Below are 25,764 nucleotides of genomic sequence, written 5' to 3' on the forward strand. Positions count from 1 at the left end.
GCTCTAGACTCTGTTGACCTATATGGTCAATCCTCAGTAGAGTTCAATTTTAGTCAGGCTGCTGACTAGAAGTAGTATCTAAGAAAATGGAAGATTTTTCTCCTGGGATGATCCTTTTTCATCCTCTCCATATGCATGATGATTAACAATATTTATTTATCACAAATACTCCAGATGATCACCACGGTTCTGAAGAAGGTGAAGTGCAAGACAGAGTATGTTTAGGGCTTCTTGTCACCCCACTTGTCCACACCACACTGAAAAATTCCTAAGATCTAGCTGAGTAGCTGTGCTGAGTGCTATTTTGTCCTCAGGTTATTACCAGGCTTTCAGATTTGTTGTTCTCCATGTAGCTAAGATAGACAAGACTACAGATTTGTAGCAAGGAATTACTGCCAGGGTCTTTGGCTCTGATAGGATTCATTTGGCTGGGATGTGCACCTTGAACAGCAGGAACAAGAGGCAGTGAACAGCTGCTTTTCCTTTTGCTTGCCAAATATGCTGTGCAATTCCCGAGCAATATGCTGGGAGTACAGAAAGAAGACTCATGTGTGTGGATGTAAGCATGGGGAACAGATAAACACTGGCAGAGAGGTGCATTGTACTCGATTCTTCGTTAGACACCAGGATCATCTGTCACTGAATGCTCTTGTGAGATATCAAGCTGACTGAAAGAGACATAAACTGTTTTCCAACCTCCCCTTACCTCTACCTCCTCTCCCCAGTGGCACCTTACCATCATCTGGATGTGAAATCCATTGTGCTGGGGCTGTATTAAGTGAGAAAGGAGCAACCAGGCATCAGGTGGTAGGCACTCACTTGTAGCATTCTTGTACTTGCCACAAGTCAGATACAGCTAAAGATTAAGTTACAGACAATATTTATCACAGCCAGGCAGGACTTTGTAGTGTCTTCCAAACTGGTCTCACAGGGAATGTCTGTTCCATCTAGACTTTGGTCTAGGCAGAAGAGAAGTGTAGCATATAGGGGAAAAGAGCAATGCACTTTCCACGCCATCACCAGTTTGCTGTGGCATCCTAGAAAGCAGTCATTCTACTCCAGCAGGGAAATGTAGACTTGAAGGAGAACTAGTGTTTTCCCTTTTGTTTGTTTGGTAGTTTGTTTTTAAGATTCTATTTATTTGACAGTAGAGAGAGAGAGTGCCCACACAAGTGGGGGGAGGGGTAGAGGGAGAGGGAGGAGCAGACTCCCCAATGAGCAGGGAGCCCCATGCAGGGCTCCATCCCAGGACCCTAGAATCATGACCTGAGCTGAAGGCAGACACTTAACTGACAGCCATCCAGATGCCCTCTCTTTCCTCATTCTTGGTTTAATTGTTCAGGGGTTGAAAATGAGCTTCTTCTCTGAAGTAAAGAGATAACTCAGCTCTAATGAACAGTGGATGGAGATGAAAAAAATTAATGGTCCACATTAGGAATGAATCTGAGACATAGGGCACCTTAGCAAAGGGGACTGCCTTAAACAATTCATGCTCAGATAAGAGTCAAGTCCAGAGTTCTCAAACCTAAATAATCATCAGATTGTAGAGCAAATTTTCAAAATGCTGTTCCCAGTCTCAGTCAAATTCTACTGATTAGAAAATCAAAGGGCACAGGGAGGGACTATGCAGAGATTAAAGTTCCTACACTATTCCATCTGTGTCATTTTGATGATTTGGCAAATTTGAAATGAATTATCAAGAATGAAATTTGTAAGAAACGATGCAATAAGAATTACATAATAATACTTAAATGCAATTAATTAGGGTCACAAAAAAAGAACAAAGGACAGAGTACTATTTTTTTTTAAAGATTTTATTCATTTGAAAGACAGAGATCACAAGTAGGCAGAGAGGCAGGCAGAGAGAGAGGGGGAAGCAGGCTCCCTGCTGAGCAGAGAGCCCAACGCGGGGCTAGATCCCAGGACCCTGGGATCATGACCCAAGCTGAAGGCAGAGGCCTTAACCCACTGAGCCACCCAGGCGCCCCAGGACAGAGTACTATTAAATTAGCCCTTTCTCAATGCAGATAGGCAACTTCGTAAGGTAGAGGCAGTAAAGCAATTCTCCAACTTTATTGGATCCTTGAAGGAAACTTTCTGGTGAATATTTACTTTCCTACAACTTAAAAAGCAGCTTGATGAAATTGAAAATACTTTTGTTCCTCACTCCATACATGAATTGCCCTGAGATACCAGAATACATTGCAAAAAAAAAAAAAAAAAAAATGTTCTTGAATGTCCCTCTCCCATTTCCTTCTTTAAAAAAAAATGGACAAGTAATTTCAGGGCAGACTTGCCTGAATATTAAAGAACAGTTTTGATCATTCAAACCAAAAAGTCTGAGAAGTAGCTTTAAAAGAAGTGAGAGTGGTAAAAAGAAGATGGATGATCTAGATGGACCTACTTGAGAATAGTATTTTATGTTATAGCAATTAAATATTAGTTGTAAATTATAATGGGTCATAAGTGAAAACTATATATAGGTCTCATTAAAAGAAATCAGAAAAGGAGACAAAACATGAGAGACTCTTGGAAACAAACTGAGGCTTACAGAAAGAACGGGGGTGGAGGGATGGGGTAACTGGATGATGGACATTAAGGAGGGCACATGGGGTGATGAGCACTGGGTGTTATATGCAACTGATGAATTAATGAACACTACATCAAAAACTAATAATGTACCATATGCTGGCTAACCAAACATAAAAACAGAAAACTTTCAGTTTTTATGAAAATGTTCATAGATAATAAAATTGAAAGAAAAATCTCTACTTAAAAATTCATTCCTAAAATGCTAATTTACTAATCTATACTACTGATCTGGTTTTTATAATTGACTAATTTTTAGACCTTCACATCAGATTTTTTAAAGATTTTATTTACTTTTTTGACAGAGAGAGAAAGTGTGCAGAAGCACAAGGAGTGACAGACAGAGGGAGAAGGAGAAGAGACTTCCCGCTGAGCAGAGAGTTCAATGAGTGGCTCTATCCTAGGACCCTGGAATCATGACCTGAGCTGAAGGCAGATGCTTAATCAACTGAACCACTCACTAACAGACTGAGCCACCCAAGCACCCCCAATTTTTTTAAGGTTTATGTATTTATTTATTTGAGAGAGAGGGAGCACACAAACCGACAGAGGGAGAGAGAGAGAAAGGCAGACTCCTTGCTAAGCATGGAGCCTAACATGGGGCTCAATCTCACAACCCTAAGATCAGAAATGAGCAGAAATCAAGAGTCAGATGTTCAATTGATTGAGTAACCCAGCTCCCCAGATGTTTTTAATTTATACATTAACTCCTTCTTTTGATATTCCAACTTTAAAGCAAGGAGTTCAACCACCAAATCATAAGAAATTTAAGGGTGAGATATCCTTAAATGTATATGTTCATATTCATTCATAAATATTTTAATGCTCTCCCAAAGCAAAAACAATTTACTTAGAGTATATAATAATTAAATATTAATTAGGTAGTAAAATAGAATGTGTGTATTTGTGTCTGTGTGTATGTATATATACATATATTGACACATGCATGTATATGTATACAGAAATATAAATTCACATATATATAAATATATATGCAAACATATATATGTATATGTGTGTTGATGTGTCCCTTTGTCTCTTTATCCAAAAAAGCTAATCTGTTATAGTTGGATGCATAGAGACAAAATATTTTTAACTACTATCTTGTAAAACATTTCAGAAATGTCAATGCAAATAGCCAAGAAAGCACTATTTATTGAAGTAGGGTAAATTATATTTAAAGATAACAACAGAATTACTACTTACAAGAACAATAAATAAATACATCTTCATGATTTATAGTGATTTAAATAAGAATGAAATATAATTCCATCAACCTTTGCTCTTGTGAAGGTTACATAATATTTCAGTTCCCGTGTTTATAAAATAGGGCAATTAAATTCAAAATACAAGATGCATGCTAAAATATTAATAAAATCAAGAATCAAGGTAACTCATGTTAATTGATGGAAGGTAAAAGAAGATACCTTTCTCAGATAATGAAAGAATATACAGCAAATAGAGAAAGAGAATAGTTATTCTCTAATCAAAAAAATAAAAAGGATATACTGTCTTGTCTATTTTTCTTACATTAATTAGGGCTGGGCTATAGAATTTATAACCTATGTGTAAATATTAGGCAAGTTGGTTTCCCCTCCTCAAAATGTAATCACTCTTGCCAATTATTCAATTAAAATTACTATGAGAATAATTATGAGCATAGTCCACTACTCAGCTCAAAAACGAAGTCACCTTGAACACAGATGTTTGGCACAACCATCTGCTTACGGTGCGATTTTTTAAAAAAGATAATAGTTTTATCACAGAGCATTCAACCTTGAAGAGTCAAGAATCAAGATATCCAATATCCTTTCTTCCACTATAAGGGAAAACACCACCAAAATCAAAACATGAAAAAATGTAATTCTAGAAGCTATGTCCACTATTAACACACTAAGAATTAATTTTTTTTAATTCTACCTTTCAAAGTACTATTTATCATTGGTTACCCATCCCCAGTGAATGTTTTTAAACAATGTTGTTCTGTAGAAATGCATCGAATTCTCTAACTTTTGAAAAATTTTGAAAGCAATTTAGGTCTAAAATTAACCAAACATATAAAATGACAACCAGGTCTGGCATTATGGTCACACTGACCTATGTAATCATGCTTAGAAGGTCTCCATGCATAGAAGGTCTTGTGCTTACTTTGACGACCTGCTGTCACTATCTTGAAATTCTTAATTTTAGAACAAGAAGCCTGCATTTTCTTTGTGTACTGGACCCCACAAATTAAGCATTGATCCTAATTACAATAATTTGGGGGAAATGTCCAATAGCTATAATATTGAAATAAGAATGCAAGCTAAATTGGATAAGGTAGAGAAATTTAAGAAAAGAATGAAATTCAAATTAGAGCCACCAGAGCACAGTGACATAGTGACATACGAGTGGAGGGAAAATGAGGACTGAATGAATGACTTTCAAATGTGAATATAATTGGAAAATAAGATCCCTAACACCAGTCTCTGAGTTGTGTCATGATCCCATCAGATTCATACTGGAAACACTGCCTGAAGACAACAGAAATAAGAGTACCTTTCCTTTTGATTGTCCATGTGTCCGTATGTGGGTAGTTGTGAATAAAATTATTATTTTGCAGAAAACTGTGGTAGAAATTGTACAACTGTTTACACTACAAACAATTTTGCTCACTAATACTTTGTCTATGATATCATTTGCTAACACTTCTGTTTATTTTAAATTCATCTTCACAACAGAAGAGCTCCTACCGCAAATGCTTTCCACCCTTAGTTCTTCAGAGGTACCAGTTCTCTATTCTCCCATCCCTACTTATCACCAACACTACACAACCTGTAAAAGATACAGTTCCCTTTGAGGTATGGAGTCCTTCATGAGTAAACTTTCTCAGCCTTCCTACTCTTCACCTCAAAATTTCTTCGTATTAACTCAATTCACTCTCTTCCACTTCCAAAATCCATTATTCCATTTTTGTTCATATACCCTCTCCTGTAAGACGACCTTGCTTTTACATGTCAAGTAAGTATTAGATTTTTTTGGTCACATTACAAACATGTTTAAATCTTCACTGTCCTGAAAATCAATAAAATACCTTGTGTGTCCTGTTACTCAAGTTACTGGCCCTTCTCTCTTATATTTCCCTCATGAAGTATCTTTTTTTTCACTTTCAAAGACATGCTAATTCTCTTTCATCCTCAGCTTTATTGAGATATAATTGGCACATAACATTGTGTAAATTTAAGGTGTTTAAATTGTTAATTTGATATATTTATAAATTGCAAAATGAGTGCTACCACAGAATTAGCTACTACCTCCATCCTGTCACATAGTCACCATTTTTACAATCTGAAGAATTCATTTACTGCCTCTACTTTACCACTGACCATTTCCTCTTTTACCTCAATTTAACCTCAGAGTTTCCCCTCCAGGACTGAACAAGACAACTATAATTAACAAGTGAAGGACTGAATGGCAGTTGAACAAATAAATCCAGCCAGTTGAGACTAGCTGGATGATGAGGATTAAAGAGGGCACTGGTGAAGAGCACTGGGTGATGTATGGCAATGCTGAATCACTATTACTATCACATATTACTAATCACTATTAATCACATACTACTAATATTATACTGTATGTTAACTAACTTGAATTTAAATAAAAACTTGCAAGAAAAAAATAAAGTATTAGGTTCTGCATTTTATAGACAACTTAAGTAAAACTTATTTTAAGTATTTTATATAACAAGGGACAAGTTAAATATCATAACCTGGCTGATTCTCAGTTTGCTAACTAACATTTTAGAGAAAATTCAGTAGCTTATGATTTAATCTTTAACTATGGTTAGTTTTGTTCACACACTTCTCATTAACTTGGGTATATCCAGATTCTTATTCCTAAAAGTAATCTGATCAGTTATTTTATATATATACCTATTCTCATTAGCTTAATATTTTTTGCTAAAAGATGTACCTACATCTCAGCAATAAACAAATGGAGAGACAGGTTTTTTTTTCCTTTTTACGTTTAATGTCTGCAATCATCAAGAGAGTAGTTTTGATACCTCTTTAGGGTGACAACCTATTCATAGGGAGAGGCCAATGTACTTGATTTCTTTTTCTTTAAGTACCCACCAATATAAAGAGGTCTAAGGGTGGGCTCCATGTAAGTTATATTTAAAATAATAACCTGGTTCACAAAGAAAAATATGGGTGGGTGATGTATCTCTTCTTTCCTGCCAGACCACATGTAGATCTGCCAAGACTACCTTTCAAATTTGCTAGGAGAGAGGTTGGTAAAGAAAGAGTACCAAAGATTACTTTAAGGTTTCTGGCCTGAGAGAACTAAAGAATGAGTTGGCAAGAATAAACATGGTGAAAACCACCTTTGGTAGGTTTGATAGAAACTCACATCTAAGTACGATAAGTTTTAGTTGCCTATTAATACCAAAGTAGAGATCTACAATAGCAAGATGGATATACAGGTCTAGAGTTTAGGGCAGCGGTTTGTACTACAGATAGTATTTTGAAAATCATTAATATATAAAGGGTATTTCAAGCCATGACCCTGCATAAAATATCAAAAGGAGTAAATAAAGAGAGAAAAGAGAGCATGAAGTTCAAAAATTATTTTATATACAACTTACTTCCTCCCATGGACACACACAATCTACAGCTACATGTAAAATAACTCCATTTATAAAAGGCCTGAAAACCAGTTGAACAGCTACTTCACAATAAACATTAAAGGAGTTACATCAAGACAAGCAGAAGAAACAGAAATATGGTCTTACCAAAAAACACCAGTCGAGGTGCAGCAACTCACAATTGGGATGGATCTCACAATTCTGGAGTTTCTCCCTGAGGCATAATGGGTTCTAACCCCACATCAGGCACCCCAACCCCAGTGACCTAAACCAGTGAGATTAGCCTCCAAAACATCTAGCTTTTAAAAACAACAGGAGACCCAAAGGGCCTTAGAGAACTGAGACACTGCTCTTAAAGGGCTTGGAGGATGCCTCACTCACCCTAGAGTCCAGCTAATCTTGCTAATCATCTACCAGAGGGGCAGTGGTCTGTTGGGACTCTGCAGGGATACAGGCAGCATTTTTTGTTGTTGTTCTCTCTCTGCTTACTAATGTGGTGGGTGTGTACAGACCCTGCGCTTTCCCACCGTCTGCCAAACCTGGCAGATGCATCCCAGCATTATCCTCTCCCTCCGCTTTGCTAAAGCTACTGGTTGTGCCCCAGGCCTCCCCACTCCTATTGCTCCACTAAAGTCAGCAGGCATACGCAACCCATATGGGAACACCCCTGATCACCTGGCTCTGATGACCAGTGGGACCTGCGTTCCTGGGTCTTACAAGTTCGTAATAATCAGAGACAGCTCTTGACAGGCTACTACCCCCCGGGCACTGCACAGACAGCAGACAGAAATACATCCCTAGTCTTCCTGTGAAAAACACCCACTTACTTGCCTTGGAGCTTCAACCTAAAGGTCAAGCTTCAGGTATGCCAAAAATCTAGATGTGATGGACATGCTCTGAAGAAACATAAGCTTAGGGACACCACCTCTGGACTCTCCTTCAGCCTCACTACAGCTCACCAGTATCCCCCCAGAAAGAAGCTTAGAAACATAGCTAGAACCCTGATTTTTCAACTGTGGCCCAGGGGAAACCTCCAGATTGCCTGGTCTGGAGGCCAGCAGGGTTTGTGACTATAGTACCAAAGGATTATATGTATTTATTTATACATTTTTTAAAAGGTTTTAATTTATTTATTTGAGAGAGAGAGAGAGAGAGAGAGCGTGCACGTGAGCAAGCAGGGGGGAGGAGCAGAGGGAGAGGAAGAAGCAGACTTCCTGCAGGGCTCCATCCCAGGACCCCGGGATCATGACCTGAGCTGAAGGCAGATGCTTAATGGACTGAGCCATGCAGGAGTACCCGTATTTGTATACTTTAAAAGGTTCTGCCTGAGGTTCTGGATTCTTTTTTTGTTTTGTTTTGTTTGTTTTGTTTTGTTTTTTAGATGTTATTTATTTATTGGTCAATCTGTCAGAGAATAAGAGACAGAGAGAGCATGCACAAGCAGAGGGAGTGGCAGACAAAGGGAAAAGCAGACCCTACTGAGCAAGAAGTCCGATGTGGAGCTTAATCCTAGGACCCCAGGATCATGACCTGAGCTGAAGGCACATGCTTAACCAACTGAGCTACCCAGGCACCCCGAGGTTTTGGATTCCAATCAGCCTGAAACTAGGTACTGAGTGAGATCCCTCCCTTTGGAACATAGGTTTTGGCATAACCTCAACAACTAGAACCTATCAAGAATAAACTAGGCAATTTCGACAATCACAAAGGTTTAAGAGAAAGCCAAAATCTAGGGAGAGGTCGACAGAAGAGGTCGACAGATGAGTCTCTTTCAAGACTAGAAGTATCTGTTTTTCTTGGTACATAGAAATAAACACAGAGTCAAGGAAAATGAGGAAACAGGAGTATGGTCCAAGTGAAAGAAAAAGAAAACCTCAAAAATATTAATAAAAGAAAAATAAGTAATTTATTTTTTATTTAAGTATTTAAATGACCAATTCAAAGTAATGGTCATAAAGATGCTCATCAAATTTGGGAGAACAGATGAACATGCAGATAATTTCAACATAAAGATAGAAAATATAAGAAAGTACCAACTACAAGTCCCAAAACTGAAAAATACAATAACTGAAGTGAAAATGCATTCAAGGGGTTCAACAGCAGACAAGGTAAACAGAGGGAAGGATCAGGGCAAGAGAGTACAGGACAATGGAACTCACCCAAATGGAGCAGCAAAATTAGAAATATATATATATTAAAAACTGAAGGTGGCTTAAGGGAACTACGGAACATTAAGTGGCAGATTTTTTTTTTTTTTTCAGCAGAACCTGCAGCCCAGGAGGTGGTGAATTCATTCAAAGTTCTGAAAGAAAAAAATCGTCCAGCCGAGAATACTGATTCAGAATTGAAGGAGAATGAGTTTTTCAAACAAGCAAAATCCAAAGGAATTCATCACAACTAAACTGGCTTTATAAGAAATGTTAAAAGAATTTCTTTAAATTGAAAAGAAAAGATACTAATTAGTAATAAGAAAAATTTTATATGTTTATATGTTTACCTCACTGGCAAAGGTAAACATGTAGTAAAGGTAGTAGATTAATTACATAAAGAGCTAGTATAATGGTTGAAAGACAAAAAAGAAATAAAAATAACTATAATAATTAGTTAAGGGATACACAACACGCAAAGATGTAAAATGTGACATCAGAAACATAAAACATGGGGAGGCAGTAAAAATGTGGAATTTTAGAATGTGTTCAAACTTAAGATGCTATCAAATTAAAATATACACAGATATATATTTTTATATATATTGAGTACCTGAATGGAAAGAAACAAAACAAAACAAAATAAGACCTATTCATATGTATAAGAGATCCACTTTAGATCTAAGGACACACACAGATGGAAAGTAAAGTGATAGAGAAATATGTTCCATGTAAATGAAAACCAAAAGAAAGCTGATGTAGCTACAATTAGACAAATAGACCTTAAAACAAAGACTGTAAAAAGAGACAAAGATAAAGGGGTCAGTCTAACAAGAGGATATTACATTTGTATATACTTATGCACCCAACATAAGAGCACCTAATTATATCAAGAAAAATATTAACAAACCTAAAAGAAAGAAATTGACAGCAATGCAATAATATTAGGAGACTTTAATACCTTACTTACAACAATGGATAGATCATGCAGACAGAAAATCAATAAGAAACATCAGCCTTAAACCACACATTAAATCAGATGGATTTAATAGATATATACAGAGCATTCTATCCAAAAGCAGCAGAATACACATTCTTCTTTAGTGTACATGGAACATTCTCTAGGAAAAATTGTTAGGCCACAAAACCAGCATTGATAAATTGAAGAAGACTAAAATCATACCAAGCATCTTTGCCAATCACAATAGTGTGAAGCTAGATATCAACTACAAGATAAAAATGCACAAGTATGTGTAGAAACTAAACAATATGCTGCTAAACAACCAATGTTTGAAGGAATCAAATAGTACCTTGAGACAAGTTAAAATAGAAAAACAACATTCCAAATCTATGTGATGCAGCAAAGCAATTCTAAGAGGGAAGTTCATAGTGTTACAGGCATACTTCATGAAGCAAGAAATACCTCAATAAACAATTTAACTTCACATCTCAAAGAATGAGAAAAAGAACAAAGCCCAAAGTTAGCAGAAAGAAGGAAATACTAAAGACTAGATGAAGGAAAAAAAGATTAGGTTGAAAACAAATGAAATAGAGAGCAAAAAGACAAAAGAAATCAATGAAACAAAGATCTGATTCTTTAAAAGAATGAACAAAACTGACAATCAACAAAAACTTACGATGTACCTTACACTGGCTAACATAAACACATATATATGTGTATATATGCAGATATATGTGTATATATATATATAGACAATCATTTAGCTAGACTCATGAAGAAAAACAGAGCTCAAATGAGTAAAATTAGAAATGAAAGCAGCAAAGTTACAACTGACACCACAGATATACAAAGAATCATAAAAAACTACTATCAACAATTATATGTCAACAAACTTGACAACCTAGAAGAATGGATAAATTCCTAAAATCACAAAATCATCCAATAATGAAACCATAAAGAAATAGAAATTCTGAATAGAAAGATTATTAGTTACAAAATTGAGTCAGTAATCAAAAACATCCTGACACAGAAGTCCAGGACTAGACAGCTTCACTGATAAATCAAACATTCAAAGATTTAATACTTAAGTTTCTCCAACTTTTTCAAAAAATTGAAGAGGAAGGAATGCTTCCAAATAAATTTTACGAGGCTAGCTTTACCCTGATACTAAACCTGATAAAAGACACACACACACACACACACACACACACACACAAAATATATATATATATATATATATATATATAGAGGACAATATCCCTGGTGAACATTAATGCAAAAATCTTCAATGAAATATCAGGATACTGAATTCAACAATACATTAAAAAGATCATACACCATGATCAATTGGGATTTATTCTAGGTATGTAAGAGCAGATCATAATTCACAAATCAATCAATGTTATATACATATTAACAAAATGAAGGATAAAAGCTATATAATCACCTTAATAAATGCAAAAATGTTTGGCAAAATTCAACTTTTATTCCCAATAGAAACTTTCAACAAAGTGGGTATAGAGGGAACATACCTCAACCTAATAAAGGCCATATATCATAAGCCCACACCTAATATCATACTTAAAGGTAAAAAGCTGAAATCTTTTCTTCTAAGATCAGGAACAAGACAAAGATCTCCACTCTTGCCACTTTTATTCAACATAGTATTTGGAAATTTTAGCCAGACCCAAGAAATTAGAAAAGAACAGGAAATAAAAATCATCCAAGTTGGATAGGAAGAAGTAAAAAAGTCACTATTTGCAGATTACATGATTATATATATATATATATATATATATATATAAAACTCTAGAAACACCATCAAAACGTGTTAGAACTAAAAAATGAATTCACTAAAGTTTCAGGATACAAAATCAATACCTATAAATACACTGCATTTTTATACACTAATAAAAAACTATCAAAAAATAAAACAATCCCATTTAAAATTAGATCAAATAAAGGCAAAATACTAAGGAATAAATTGAACCAAGGAGGTAAAAGACCTGTATTCTGAAAACTGTCAGACATTGATGAAAGAAACTGAAGAAGACATAAATAAATGAAAGATATTCCATACTCATGGATGGGACGAATTAATATTGTTAAAATGTCTATTGTTAAAAGCAATCTATATATTCAAGGCAATCTATCTAATTTCCAATGTCATTTTTCACAGAACTAGAAAAAAGAATTTTAAAATTTGCATGGAAACACAAAAGACCCCAAATAATCAAAGCCCTGCTGAAAAAAAAAAAACAAAGCTGGAGGCATCACATTCTCCCATTTCACACTATATTACAAAACTTTAATAATCAAAATAGTATGGTTTGGGCATAAAAATGGAACAGAATAGAGAGCCCAGAAACAAACTCACACATATATGGTCAATTAACTTACAACAAAGGAGGAAAGAATAAACAATGGGGAAAGATACTCCCTTCAACAAATGCTGTTGTGAGAACTGGAGAGCAACATTAAAGGAAGAAAGGAAAGAAAAGAAAGAGTTATGGACATTGGGGAGGGTATGTGCTATGATGAATGCTGTGAAGTGTGTAAGGCTGATGATTCACAGACCTGTACCCTTGCGGCAAAGAATACATTATATGTTAATTTTTTAAAAAGTAAAAAAAAAAAAAAAAAGAAAAAAGAAAAAGAAAGAAAGAAAAGAAGAAGGAAGGAAGGAAAAAGGAAAGAAAAGGAAAAGAAGATACTGGACTCTATGGTACATCACGCAGAAAAATTAACTTAAAATGAATTAGGCTGGATTTTAAGACACAAAACCATAAAACTTCTAGAAGAAAACAAATGGTAAGCTCCTTGACAGCTTGGCAATCATTTTTTGGATTTGACTTCAAAAGCAAAGGCACCAAAAGCTAAAATAAACAAGTGGGACTACATAAAATAAAAACCTTCTGAAGAGCAAAGCAAATCAACAACATAATGAAAAGAGAACCTACTGAATGGGGGAAAATATTTGCAAATCATGTATCTGATAAACATATCAGATATAAACATATAAAATATATAAACATATATAAACATATAAAATCAGATATAACATATAAAGAAGTCATACAAATTACCAAAAAGAAAAAAAAAAGAAAGGAAGGAAAGAAAAGAAACAAAAACAAACAGTAAATCAGGGGCAGAGAATCTGTACAGACATTTTTCCATAGAAGATATACAGGGGTCAACAGTCACATGAAAAGATGTTCAAAATTACTAAACAAAAGTGAAATGCAAGTAAAAACCACAATGAGACATCATCTGCTACCTCTTAGAATGGCTATTATCAAAAAAGCAAGAAATAACAAGCATTGGTAAGGAAACCCTTGTGCACCATTGGTGGGAAAGTACATTGGTGCAGCCACTCTGGAAAACAGAATGTAGGTTTCTCAAAAGATTAAAAATAGAACTACCATACAATCCAGTGATTCCACTTCTGGGTATTTATCCAAAGAAAATGAAAACAGGAATTCCAAAAGATATATGCACCTTTATTTTCATTCAGCATTATATACAATAGTCATGATATGGAAACAATGTCAGTATCCACTGATGGAAGAATGGATAAAGAAAATATGATATATCTCATAATGGAATGTGATATAAAATGTGATGTGTGTGTGCACATATATACTATATATAATGGAATACTACTCAGTCATAGAAAAGAATGAAATCTTGACATGTGCAATGACATGGATGGAGCTAGAGTATATTATGCTAAGTGAAGTCAGTCAGAAAGACAAAGACAAATACCGTATGATTTCACTTACATGTAAAATCTAAAAAAAAAAAAAAACACCAAAATGAAATAGAACAAAAGAGAATAAATACATAGAACATAGTAAGGGTTGCCAGAGCGGAGCAGAATTGGGGGGTGAGGAAAATGGGTAAAGGGAGTCAAGAGGTACAAACTTCCAGTTGTAAATAAGTCAGATGGGGATGTAATAATAATTACAGCCAAAGTAGTGTAGTGCATATTTGAAAGTTCCTAACAGAGTAAATCTTAAATGTTTGCATCACAAGAAAAAATTGTAACTTTGTATAGTAACAACGGTATCTAGACTTGTGTGGCTCATGGTACACACAACAGCAAATCATTACACTGTATACCTGAAGCTTATATAATGCTATATGCCAATTATATCTCAATAAAAAACATCTGATGTTGGGGCGCCTGGGTGGCTCAGTGTATTAAAGCCTCTGCCTTCGGCTCGGGTCATGATCCCAGGGTCCTGGGATTGAGCCCTACATCAGGCTCTCTCCTCCTCTCTCTCCCTGCCTGCCTCTCTGCCTACTTGTGATCTCTGTCAAATAAATAAATAAAATCTTTAAACAAACAAACAAACAAACAAACAAAAAATCTGATGTCAGACTAGGTTTCATTCCTTCATAGGGAATCCATCTCAATCTCTGGTTTCTAATACCTAAATTTATATTTGTCTTTGGAATCTGCAGTTTCACTGCAGTAAGTCTAAGGGTAGATTCCTATTTATTTATTTATTCTGCCTGTTATACATTGTGCCTTCTGGTTAACTGCATGTAGTCACTGGCTCCAGAAATATTTCTTCAACATCCTGTACATTTTCCTCCATATCCATCTTTTTATTCTTTTCTTCAGAATCTTCTCTTAGATGTAAGTTAGATGTTCATAGTGTACTCCCAATATATTGTCTTTCTGTTCATATTTTCTACCTCCTTAGTTTTTGGTACTACATTCTGTATATTATCTTTCAATTTTCTCTTATATTTGTTCTTCAATAGTTTAATATACATACCCTTTTAACATTTTAGAATGTTAATTTTAATTCTAATAATTTTGTCCTTTTCAAATCATCTACCTTAACTTTGTTTCATTTGTTTAACTTCTAATATCATTTATATCTTAAATATTATATCTACTTATGTAATACTAATAATCTGGTAATTCTACCATCTGAAATTATATAGGGGGTGGTTTGAATTAGCTCTGTGTTCTATGTGATGGCTTCACCTCATATCTTGTGCTTGTGGGTTATTTTCATTGTATGCTGAAATTTCACTAAATTTAATTGTGAGAATACTAAGAGTATTTTTCTTTGTAGAGGATTTGGATTTGCTTCTGACCAACCTAGAGCCACTGTCTGTTAGGATGGTATCAACCTAGAGCCACTTTAACTTAATCTCTTGTCTTGGGAACTCCTTGACCCTTATCAATAATATACTTTCAAATAATAGATCCCCATAAGAACAGGCTTATAGTTAAAATGTTTTTAGATGAGATGAATATAATTATTTTTACCATGACTTTTATACTCAGTGGGAAGAGAAATGGACCTAATTTTATATTGGTACCTTCTGCAGAAAGACAGAATACTCCCACCCATCATTTCACAGAAGATGTAATAGCTAATATTTATTGAGCGACTTTAAGCAGGTTTACATACAATCTCTGTTCAGCTCCCCAATTTGGCTTGAGCCTGAAACTCAGTTTTCTCTTCCAATGAAGGGGATTTTGGCCTAATTTGCCAAAAGCACGGCTTGCTAGTGTTAGTTTTTAACACTAGGGTAATTCAATGGTCAGTCCTCACAGTTGCATTACTTCTGTGTCTTGTTTCATTCAATATTTTGGGGGGGGGGGCTCACCTGTAAAGGCTAACACATCCTTCCTTTCAAGAGAAAAAAAAAAAAAAACACTTAAAGGTACACTTATTGGAAAATTCCCAGCATCTTGATGTTTTGCAGAAGGCATTTTAGAACACTTCATTTCAACATCTGTTAAGTAAGCTCATCAAATCTCCCTCATAAAACTAATGTGGGGATTAAGTTTTACACTGTTTATCATTGTTTAGCACAAGGAATGACATAAAAATGCACTCCACAAATATTAGCTATTACTATTATCATAGGGTGATATTTTTAAAGTAAACATACTGAAAAACTCATACAGCATATACTTTTATTAGACAAATGACTTCCAAATAAAATTTTGACCTCACGATGGTCACACTGTCACTTATTTTCCTGGACTACTTTGCAGTTCTTCTTTAATCAGTATTTGTCCATTCTGGTCTATTTGTGCTAAGGTAGGTGTGACAGTGAGTGAGCAATACAAAGTCATAGTTACCTGGAACAAATAATTGCTCCCTCAAGCTGCATATCATTAAAGTTACTATTAAAGCAGAATTAGCTAGTTCAGATTTTGCCTCTCTTTTACTCTATTATTTAATGTCAGGTGAAAGAATTTACAGATGACTTTGAAAGGGACCGAAGTTGGGCTGTTAATAATTCACAAGGAGGATAAAATCATCACTAATCAAGAGAACTGGTGAAGACTTTGGACTTCTAAATGTGTGATTTTAATATTTAAGACTCTTAAGATGATTTCTTTTAGTCATCCCTAATACTTTCAAGCTCCTGCTGTAAGCTTTCCTTAGAAATTGGGAAACCAGTAAATTGCAATATTCACTTCTTACCAGGCAGCTTTTATTGTTAACAGAAGGAAAAGATCAGTGAGATTGGAGGTACTGTGGCCAAATGGTCATGTGCCCAGGCTCCAAGGACAAGGAGACTTGGGTCTGAATGTTTAATAGACTCTCACTATCTCTGTGGCTTTTGATACCCTTTCCATGTCTGTAAAACAGGCTGCAAAAGACCTTAAAACATAGGGTTATTGTGACAACAAATGAAAAACTGCCTGCTGAAACACTTAAAGCAGGGACTGGGCCTTTGGGACCACGGGGCCATTAGCATTATTATTATGATTTGCTGTATCACTAACAAATCTGTAGCTTGGTTAGTCTGGAATAAGTTGTAAAAATCAGATGATTTGGTGTGATTTTTAGAGCTGTTTCCTGGTTTGCTCACCATCTTTGAAATCATTACTGTGAGTAGAAAATATAGTGCCATATGATTACGAAGAGTGAACAATGCCTTTTCAAGGAATGGAAAGAATTTATTACGTCTCTGAATGCAAACTCACACTCTGAAATTAGGGACGGGATCTGGCATATCTCTTTTAAATATTTATAGGCTATAAAAAACTGGCTGTTTGATTGATTTAACAGGCAAATAGATGTTACCTTTGTTCTGGATAATTGTGGCTATAAGAAACATTAGGGGCAATAAAAAAAAAAACCACAAACCTCTCACATACACATTTAATTGAGAAGAGAATGGGCTTAAGCCCATCTTCAAGTGAAGGGACACTTTGTTTATTAATGGAAAAACTTTTTCTTTAGCCAACCCACCCCAAAAAATCAAGGAAACTAGGGTTTGAAACAATGTTAGAATTTTTCACTATAAAAATCTAATGCATCATAGATTTTTTGCAAAATAAATCAATTTTAAAATGGTTACTGTAATCATTTTATTTCCTCAGCCCCTCTAATAATTTATCCCAAGACTCCTTCCACACTGCATCAAAACATCAGTCTTGTAAACTAAATATTCAATGGGAACACCCCAAATGTTTAATTTAGCTAACAACCTATTAGGTTTTGGTCTATTACCTACGTAGTTTGGAAATGATCAAAAAACCCAGCTTAGACCTTGAGAAATAGGAAGTATCTGTTACTACCCATCCTTTTACCTCAACATCATATATCTAAAGTCATACCAGCTCTTTAATGACTGGCACCATGGAATTTGAGAAGGATATTATCTCCAACATATATGGTTTTCATCAAAGTTCTAAAGCATCAAAATTTTTTTTCCTCATTGCCAAATTACTCTCAGGCTAGATATTTCATATAAGCAGAGCCAGGACTGGTAGTGGTTTCAAGTTTATTTAATTCAAGTTATTTATTGTTACTATAACATTCTGCCTAATTGACTACTGAAGTAGAAGTGGAGACCTTCCAATTTAAGATTTAAGGGATGAAAAGGAGTCCTTTTATCAGTCTTCTGCATTTAGCTAAACGATAGAGGTGTGCGTATTTCATTGTTTTTCATTTTGGAATATATATATATATGTGTGTGTGTGTATGTATACATATATATGTATATTTCATATATATATGATATATATTTCATAAATATTCCAATATATTTCATATTGGAATATATATTTTGTTTATTTCTGCCCCTGGTGGGATACACATGCATACACACAAACACAAAACATTACACACACATAGCTTTGAGGGTAGGTAATATAGTACACAACTTAGCAAAAATAAAACGCCAATCACTTATTGAATATGTACTATGCTTTTAGCACTACAGTAAGCCCTTTCCACACAGTATTTTATGTTTTGCTCAGGAGATAGCTATGAAACAGGAGCTGTGAGGCTATGAGCTATGAAGGGATGTGCCAGTTATCAACTTACTGCCTCTAAACAGTGATCTGCATTTGATACTCAAAATACTTCTCCTAGCCCTCTGACCCGATGCTAAACTTTGTCAGTAGAGGGCACTGGAGTGACACCTGGGGAAGTAAAGATTTCTCCATTCCAGTGTGTCATTCCTTCTTGCTCCCTTGGGTCTGGGTTGACCTGTAGGATGCCTGGTGGAGCTCAAGTCCTCTGTTCCTAACTCTCCCATAAATTTTAGCAGCACCCTCTACAGGTGTCTTCTGGCAAGCTCTGTGGGTGACCCAGTGGCAAGTTCATCATGGGGTTGGGGGACAAATTCACGGGCAGCTTCCTGGTGCCCCAGCCTGTTTCCCTCAGTTCAACAGCACCAGCCACAGGTAGCTTTCTAGCTGTGTAGTTTCTGTGGCCTGTCTAACCCTGACTAATAACAAGGGGCTATTCTAACCCAAGGTTTTCTGATTCTATAGCCAATGTTTTAGTAACTCAATTTGGATATAGCAGAGTAGGTTTTCAATCAAGGTCTGTTTCTGAGTTGAATTTTTATTTATTTGGGGAAAATGCCTGGTTCCACACCAAAAAAACTTCGCAATATAAGAGCATAAGTAGTTTCTCTGTTACTAAAGGTTTGCAAGAATATTACATAAATGAGACCAATGCCAAGGTCAGGTTTAGAGACTGATCTGTTCCTAAGAAGAGAATAGATAGACTCTGAACATTGTTAAAGATTACAACTTGGGCCTTTTCACAGCTTAGCCATGGTCGGTTCTACAATGTGACTTTTGATTTTTTGCTTCAATTGCAATTTCTACTCTGATACTAAGAGTCAAATACAAGTAAGAGCATACTACAATTCCCTAACAAAATCCAAATTTAAATGAACTTTGAGTTAGTTGCCATCTACAAATGACTACTCTTGCTCACATTGAACAACAGTGCAACAAGAAGTGAGAGGACAAGGGACTCTTTGGGATCCCCTTTGCCAATCCCTAGTCCCTCACACTGATAGGGGGAAAGGGTGACTAAAGTGTTCAGGAAAGACAGGCACCTCCCCCTCAATCTGCCCTACGGTCACTGAGGGGGGTGGGTAGGCTCTCCTACTCTACACTTCGTACTAATTTGCAAACACGATCAAACCTCTCCTCCACTTAAACAACGGAAAGGTTTCCTACATACTCCCCCACCCCCAGCTACCATCCCTCTTAGGATCATTCTTTTTCTTCACAGCCAAGCTCCTTACAAGCATAGTGCAAACTTTGCTTTCCTCCTTCCTCTTCCCTAATGTCTTCTGTAATGCCCCAGCACTGTTCTGTCTATCCCCAGGGAAACGCCACCAAAACCATTCTGGTAAATGTCATACGTAATGTCCTTTTTGCCCAATTCTGTCTTCATCTTACCAGGCCTGCTTATTGTATCTGACTTTTTTTTTTTTATGGCTTCTCTTTATAAACTGCTACCTCCTAAGCACCCTGCTTTTAACTTGCGTCTCCTCATACCTCTGTGACCATTTATTCTCATTTCCTTTGGAAACACTGCTTCCTCTGCCTAACCTTGATTTTTTCTAAAGATTGTATTTATTCATGAGAGAGGAGAGAGCAAAAAGACTCAGCATGGGGTCTGACGTGGGACTCAATCCCAGGACCCTGAGATCATGACCTGAGACGAAGGCAGATGCTTAACTGACTGATCTACCTAGGTGTCCCTGCCTAAACCTGGATTTTCTGTATAATTCCTAAATTCTGTCCATGATTCATTTTCCTTGGGTTTACCTGGGGTGATGTCATGAACGTTAGAGTTTTAATTAGCATGTGGCCTGGTAAATCCCACATCTGTATAACTGGTCTGGATCCCTCTATCTCTTTTCCTGAATTATGGAAAATCCTTGCTAGACACTCCCTAAGTATTCTAGTAGACCCTGCTGATACCCTACCCCATAGTCCCTTAACCTCAATGGCTCTGAGTTCACCTAAAGCTGTGGTGGCATTTCCATAAGCACCCACCTCAAGCACCCACATTTCTTAATTGGACTGCACTCAACAGCTCAGAAGTGTGGGATTTTATGCACCTGCGTGCAATCCTCAAACAAAAACAGGGAAATTGGTAGATAAACACTCCAGTTTCCATCAACTCACTGGGACACTTCAGAGCATGCTCTCTGACACTGGTGTTGTACATGATTTCTTTAAAGTTCCCAGTAGGACTAGCCTGGTCACTCCCACTGGAAACTCACTATTAAAAGTACCCTTTATCAACTGTCTAAGCTTTCCTTCTCCAATCCTTCATGTGTCCTTCTTGGTATTATCTCTCAAATTAACTAATAGCACCTATGTCCTTGACTCAGGGATTGCTTTTGGTTGGTATCAAACTTCAGCAGGCACTGCAGGATCAATGGAGATAAAAAGTGACATGTGATTTTTTACCTCCAAACTTGCCTTTTTTTTTCTCATTTTCTCAATCTTGTTTATGAAAAATAGCTATCTAGTCACCTGAATCAGAAACCTAGATGCTCTCCTAGATTTTTCATTTTCACTGTACCTATCACCATTGCCCTTGTCTTCAGCTGACCTAAAAATACCACTTCTTCCTTGGTCTCACTACCTGCGACATCCCTATCTCTTAGACCACTTACTCTCCACAGTCACTGCAAAGATAATATAAGTTGATACGGCACTGCTCTTCTCCTTTCCCCCTTACATTCTTTTAAAATATTTACTTATGGGTGCCTGGGTGGCTCAGTGGGTTAAAGCCTCTGCCTTCAGCTCAGGTCATGATCCTGGGTCCTGGGATCGAGCCCCACATCAGGCTCTCTGCTTAGAGAACCTGCTTCCCTTCCTCTCTCTCTGCCTGCCTCTCTGCCTACTTGTGATCTCTATCAAATAAATAAATAAAATCTTTTAAAAAATTTACTTATTTACTTATTGAAAGAGAGAGAGAGAGCAAGTGAGCATGAGCAGGAAGGATAGAGGGAGAGGGAGAGACTATCTCCAGCAGATTCCACACTGAGTGCTGATCCTGACACGGGGTTTGATCTCACAACCCTGAGATCACGGCCTGAGTCAGAGTCAAGATGTCAGAGTCAGAGACAAGAGTCAGATGCTCAGCCAACTGTACCACCCAGGTGGCCCTTCCTCCTGACATTCTAAACCCTTCAGTGTTCTCTGAGTGCATGCTTATAGACCAGGCTGTTTGAGAAGCATTGGTTTCCCTCAGTCATCTTGCTGATGCCTACTTATTCAGGTCTACCTTCAGACACTCCCCCACCTGTACCTTACACTCAAGCAAAACCAAATGGTTTGCAGATGTGCATTGATAACCAGCCTCATGCTTCCAATTCTTTGCATGTGTATGTCTACCTGTCTGGGATTACCCTCCTACACCCACCCATTTGGCTATCTCCTGTTCTGATTTTATAAAATGTTCACAGGGCTGCCTTCCTGGCTCAGTCAGTAGAGCATGCAGGTCTTGATCTCAGGGTTTTGAGTTCGAGCCCCATACTGGGTATAGAGATTACTTTTAAAAAATGTTTTGAGGGGCGCCTGGGTGGCTCAGTGGGTTAAAGCCTCTGCTTTCGGCTCGGGTCATGATCCCAGGGTCCTGGGATCGAGCCCCGCATCGGGCTCTCTGCTCAGCGGGGAGCCTGCTTCCTCTTCTCTCTCTGCCTGCCTCTCTGCCTACTTGTGATCTCTGTCTGTCAAATAAATAAAAAATCTTTACAAAAAAAAAATGTTTTGAATCTTAAAAAAAAAATACAATGTCATTCACAGTGAATTTTCTTTAGAAAAGCTACCCCAAATGCCTTCCTGTGCTGACCCACACAGGTCTACACTGTTTTTCTGTGTTTTCAAATCCTCTGTGGTAACTTTTAACACAATTTTTTTGCATCTTATAAGGATATTGTTGTTATTATGTTCTGAACACACTAAGATATCAGTGAATTTTTGCTTAACTACTCACTGTCTATGAGTAATGGAGGGAAAAATTTCCTACTGATTAGCTAACCTTAGAACACTGTCTCACATGTTAGAGATACATGAAATAAATGGATACAAAACTAAACTCCATTATAATGTATTTGTTCTTTTTGACAAGTAATCCATTCTTGATTTAGGAGAGTATATGCAAAACACTATTTGATTGGGAGTAGTATGTTATTTTCTCTTAATTTTGATTGAAAACATTCAGAAAACACATGGTATAATTTTTGCATATGAAAATTCTTCTGTTATATATAAATTAAAGCTCTTTAGTGTTACTTGGGAAGCATAAACAGTATCTAGAGTACTAAGAGAATCACACATATGACTAACAGATTACACATGAGTGTAACGTGTATGCACGTGTTGAGAAAGGTGGAGGGGATGCCTGGATGGCTCAGTCAGTTAAGCCTCTGACTTTGGGTCAGATCCTAGGGTCTTGGGTTCAAGCCCTATAGCTAGCTCCCTGTTCAGCCTGGGGTGGGAGGGGGCTCCGCTTCTCCCTCTTCCCCTCCTCCCTACTTGTGTTCTCATGTTTCTCTCTCTCAAATAAATAATTATTTAAAACAGAGAGAGAAAGAGAGGTGGGGGAGAGGGAGAAAGGGAAAGAAGGAGAAAAAGAGATGAGGATACTTACACATATCGGTTAATTTGGGTAGGGAAAAGAATCCTGTGGTCAAATAAGATCTGATTTTGAATTGTTAATCTATTTACAGCTTGTGGACTTAAGTATATTACTGTATTTGGTATATCTCTGTTTCCCGTTAAAACTCACCCTTTATAATGTTTCTGTAAGATAAAATGATAGAAGACACATGTAAATAATGTACTCATGTCTGGCACATGACAATTCTAAAACCTGGAAGCTGAGCTAATATTTAAAGTATTCTTTTTTTTTTTTTTTTTCTGAGACACCTACAAGTATTTGTTAGATATTTATGCAAATCAGTTTAAAAAGATTTTTTACTCTTATGGCCATACCTCTTCATGTAGCTCTCTCCACCGAGAATTAAATGTCTCAAGTTCCTCATTGATCAGTTCATCCATGACTCCACCATCTGTTAGGGTCTGTGCCAATATGCGAATTTGATTCGGGTTATCCTCTGAATGTTGCATCAAATTTTCAAGTGACTGAAACACATTTGCAATAATTATTATTTCCCTTCTTTTTCTAAATTTACTGAATTAACACTAAATGCTTAGTATCTTCTTATTTACATATCATTAAGTTAAAAACAATTTAAAGCAGTATTGAATTGGGACTATAAAACATCAAAGACCATTGTTACTTAAAAAAAAATACAATGTTTCTCCATGTGTATCTTCATGAGCTTGTGGCAGGACTGTGGAATGGGCCACTTAAAAATTATCCACAGCCACATTCTTCTTTGAGGTCCTCTACTCTTAAACCTGGGAAGGTAAAATACTTAATATTCTTAATACTTAATAATACTTTAAAATACTTAAATATTCTCTTATATCTAGTGGTGGCTAAGTGACATGATTCTAAAAACTATATGTAGGTAGAAATTCAAGAGCAGAGTTTCCCTTCCTAAATTAAAAAGAAAAAAAAAAAGATACAACCTCTAGAAGAAATCTTGCCCTTCATAATTTTTCCCCACACACATAGCTTGTAAGTGGAGCAGCCATCTTTGGACAGAAAAGCAATAAAGAGGAGGCTGAAGTCCTTCAGTCTGATCATTTCATAGGATAAGTGCATCACTGCACCCTTTGTTCTGGCCACCATCCTTCTACTAATGCACTGTGTGTGCTTCAACTTTTTTTGGAAGATGCATCACATTGCTGACTGACAAGGAATGCATGGTCAGTTAACATCTCTGAATAGGACAAGGCCAAAATTACAGTTCACCTGAGACCAGTCTCATTGTTCTCTGATAACTCTTCAGGTTTTACAATCCTCTTGAGAAAATAAGGAAGTTGGATATATGATGTTTAGGTTTCTGCTATAACACTCTAGAATCTTAATACTATCTGAAGAGGCATTTTACATTTTCTTTGCATCTTAATTTACGTGGGTTATTTTAGCATATTTACACAGGGGTTGCATTGCAAATGGCCCTATATACAATACAGATGGCAAAACTACATATTCATTATACACAAAGGGTTAACCAAATGTACAATAAGATGTATAGAACAGAAATGATTATTGTGAGAAGTTCACATAAATCAAAAGTTTATACCTGCCAATTCCTTTAAGTTTTACTTTTTAAATGTCTTCAAGATAAAACTTGAAAACGTATTAAGATTCTATAGTACCAAAATGTATGAACATTTTAAAGATACATTCCTAATATCAGAGCATGCACATTTAATACCTCACGGCATTCTGTAAGGTATAAATTTATGCTTTTAAATAATCTAAAAGTATGTTTCAATTCAATAAATGTAGCTTTAAACTGGAAGTAATGTTTTATATGATCATCCTGTATAGCTTTGCTCTGAAGGAGCAAAACAGTACCTTCACACTGTCTGTGTGAGTCTATAGTGGATTTAAATAGGTAAAGGAATGTGTCAACGTAGAACTTTGTAATATAGAAAAAGGCAGATGTCCTCTGGAAAAGGTTATTTAAATCCTCTTTACAAACTTGAGACTGGAAGGGTTACAGAAGAAACAAAGGCCTCATCCAAAGCACCAGAGTTGGGAGAGGCACGGCAACCACACTCTCTGTACTGTTTCCCCAACAGCTCTTTTCTACTTGGTCCTGGGCATCCATGACATGCATTATTATCATTTTGATTAAGTCACAACTTACATCAAGCACCTCGGAGATTTCCTCAGCTCCCCCAGGAATATTTTCAGTGGTTTTCAGTTTGAATTCTACTTCATTCAGCCACTTGTTTGCCTTCTCCAAGTATGACAATAACTCGTGCCAGCACGCCCAAACTTCCTAAGAAAGAAATATATATTGCATATGAAATATATGATAGAAGTGACTGTGGGGTTTGGGAATTTTCATTTTTAAAGCTGTAAAAATTGAACATGTTTATTTTATACTGTTCACATTTCCTTTGCAGTAGATAATTAAAAAAAACTAGTCATGTTGATCAGCTAATACGTTTATAATTACTATCATTAAGGAAACATCTTACTATAAAAATTAGTCAGTGATTTACTTTTTTAAATAAAAAACTCATCAACATTACC

The 25,764-nt window shown here is 36.3% G+C and overlaps 1 protein-coding gene across 1 annotated transcript in view; it reads right to left on the reverse strand.

Moving 5' to 3' along the window:
- The window catches only part of LOC111150534 (dystrophin), a 2,087,545-nt gene that overhangs the window by 1,284,173 nt on the left and 777,608 nt on the right, over nt 1–25,764 (reverse strand). Inside the window, exons 28-29 of the mRNA XM_022508030.1 lie at nt 25,373–25,507; nt 23,577–23,726 (exon numbers count right to left, since the gene is read on the reverse strand). Coding sequence (XP_022363738.1) covers nt 23,577–23,726; nt 25,373–25,507 — 285 coding nt within the window. The remainder of the gene's footprint in view (nt 1–23,576; nt 23,727–25,372; nt 25,508–25,764) is intronic.

The sequence above is a fragment of the Enhydra lutris genome, unplaced genomic scaffold (genome assembly GCF_002288905.1).
Source record: "Enhydra lutris kenyoni isolate GAN:26980312 unplaced genomic scaffold, ASM228890v2 scaffoldscaffold23, whole genome shotgun sequence".
NCBI classification, from domain to species: Eukaryota; Metazoa; Chordata; class Mammalia; order Carnivora; family Mustelidae; genus Enhydra; species Enhydra lutris.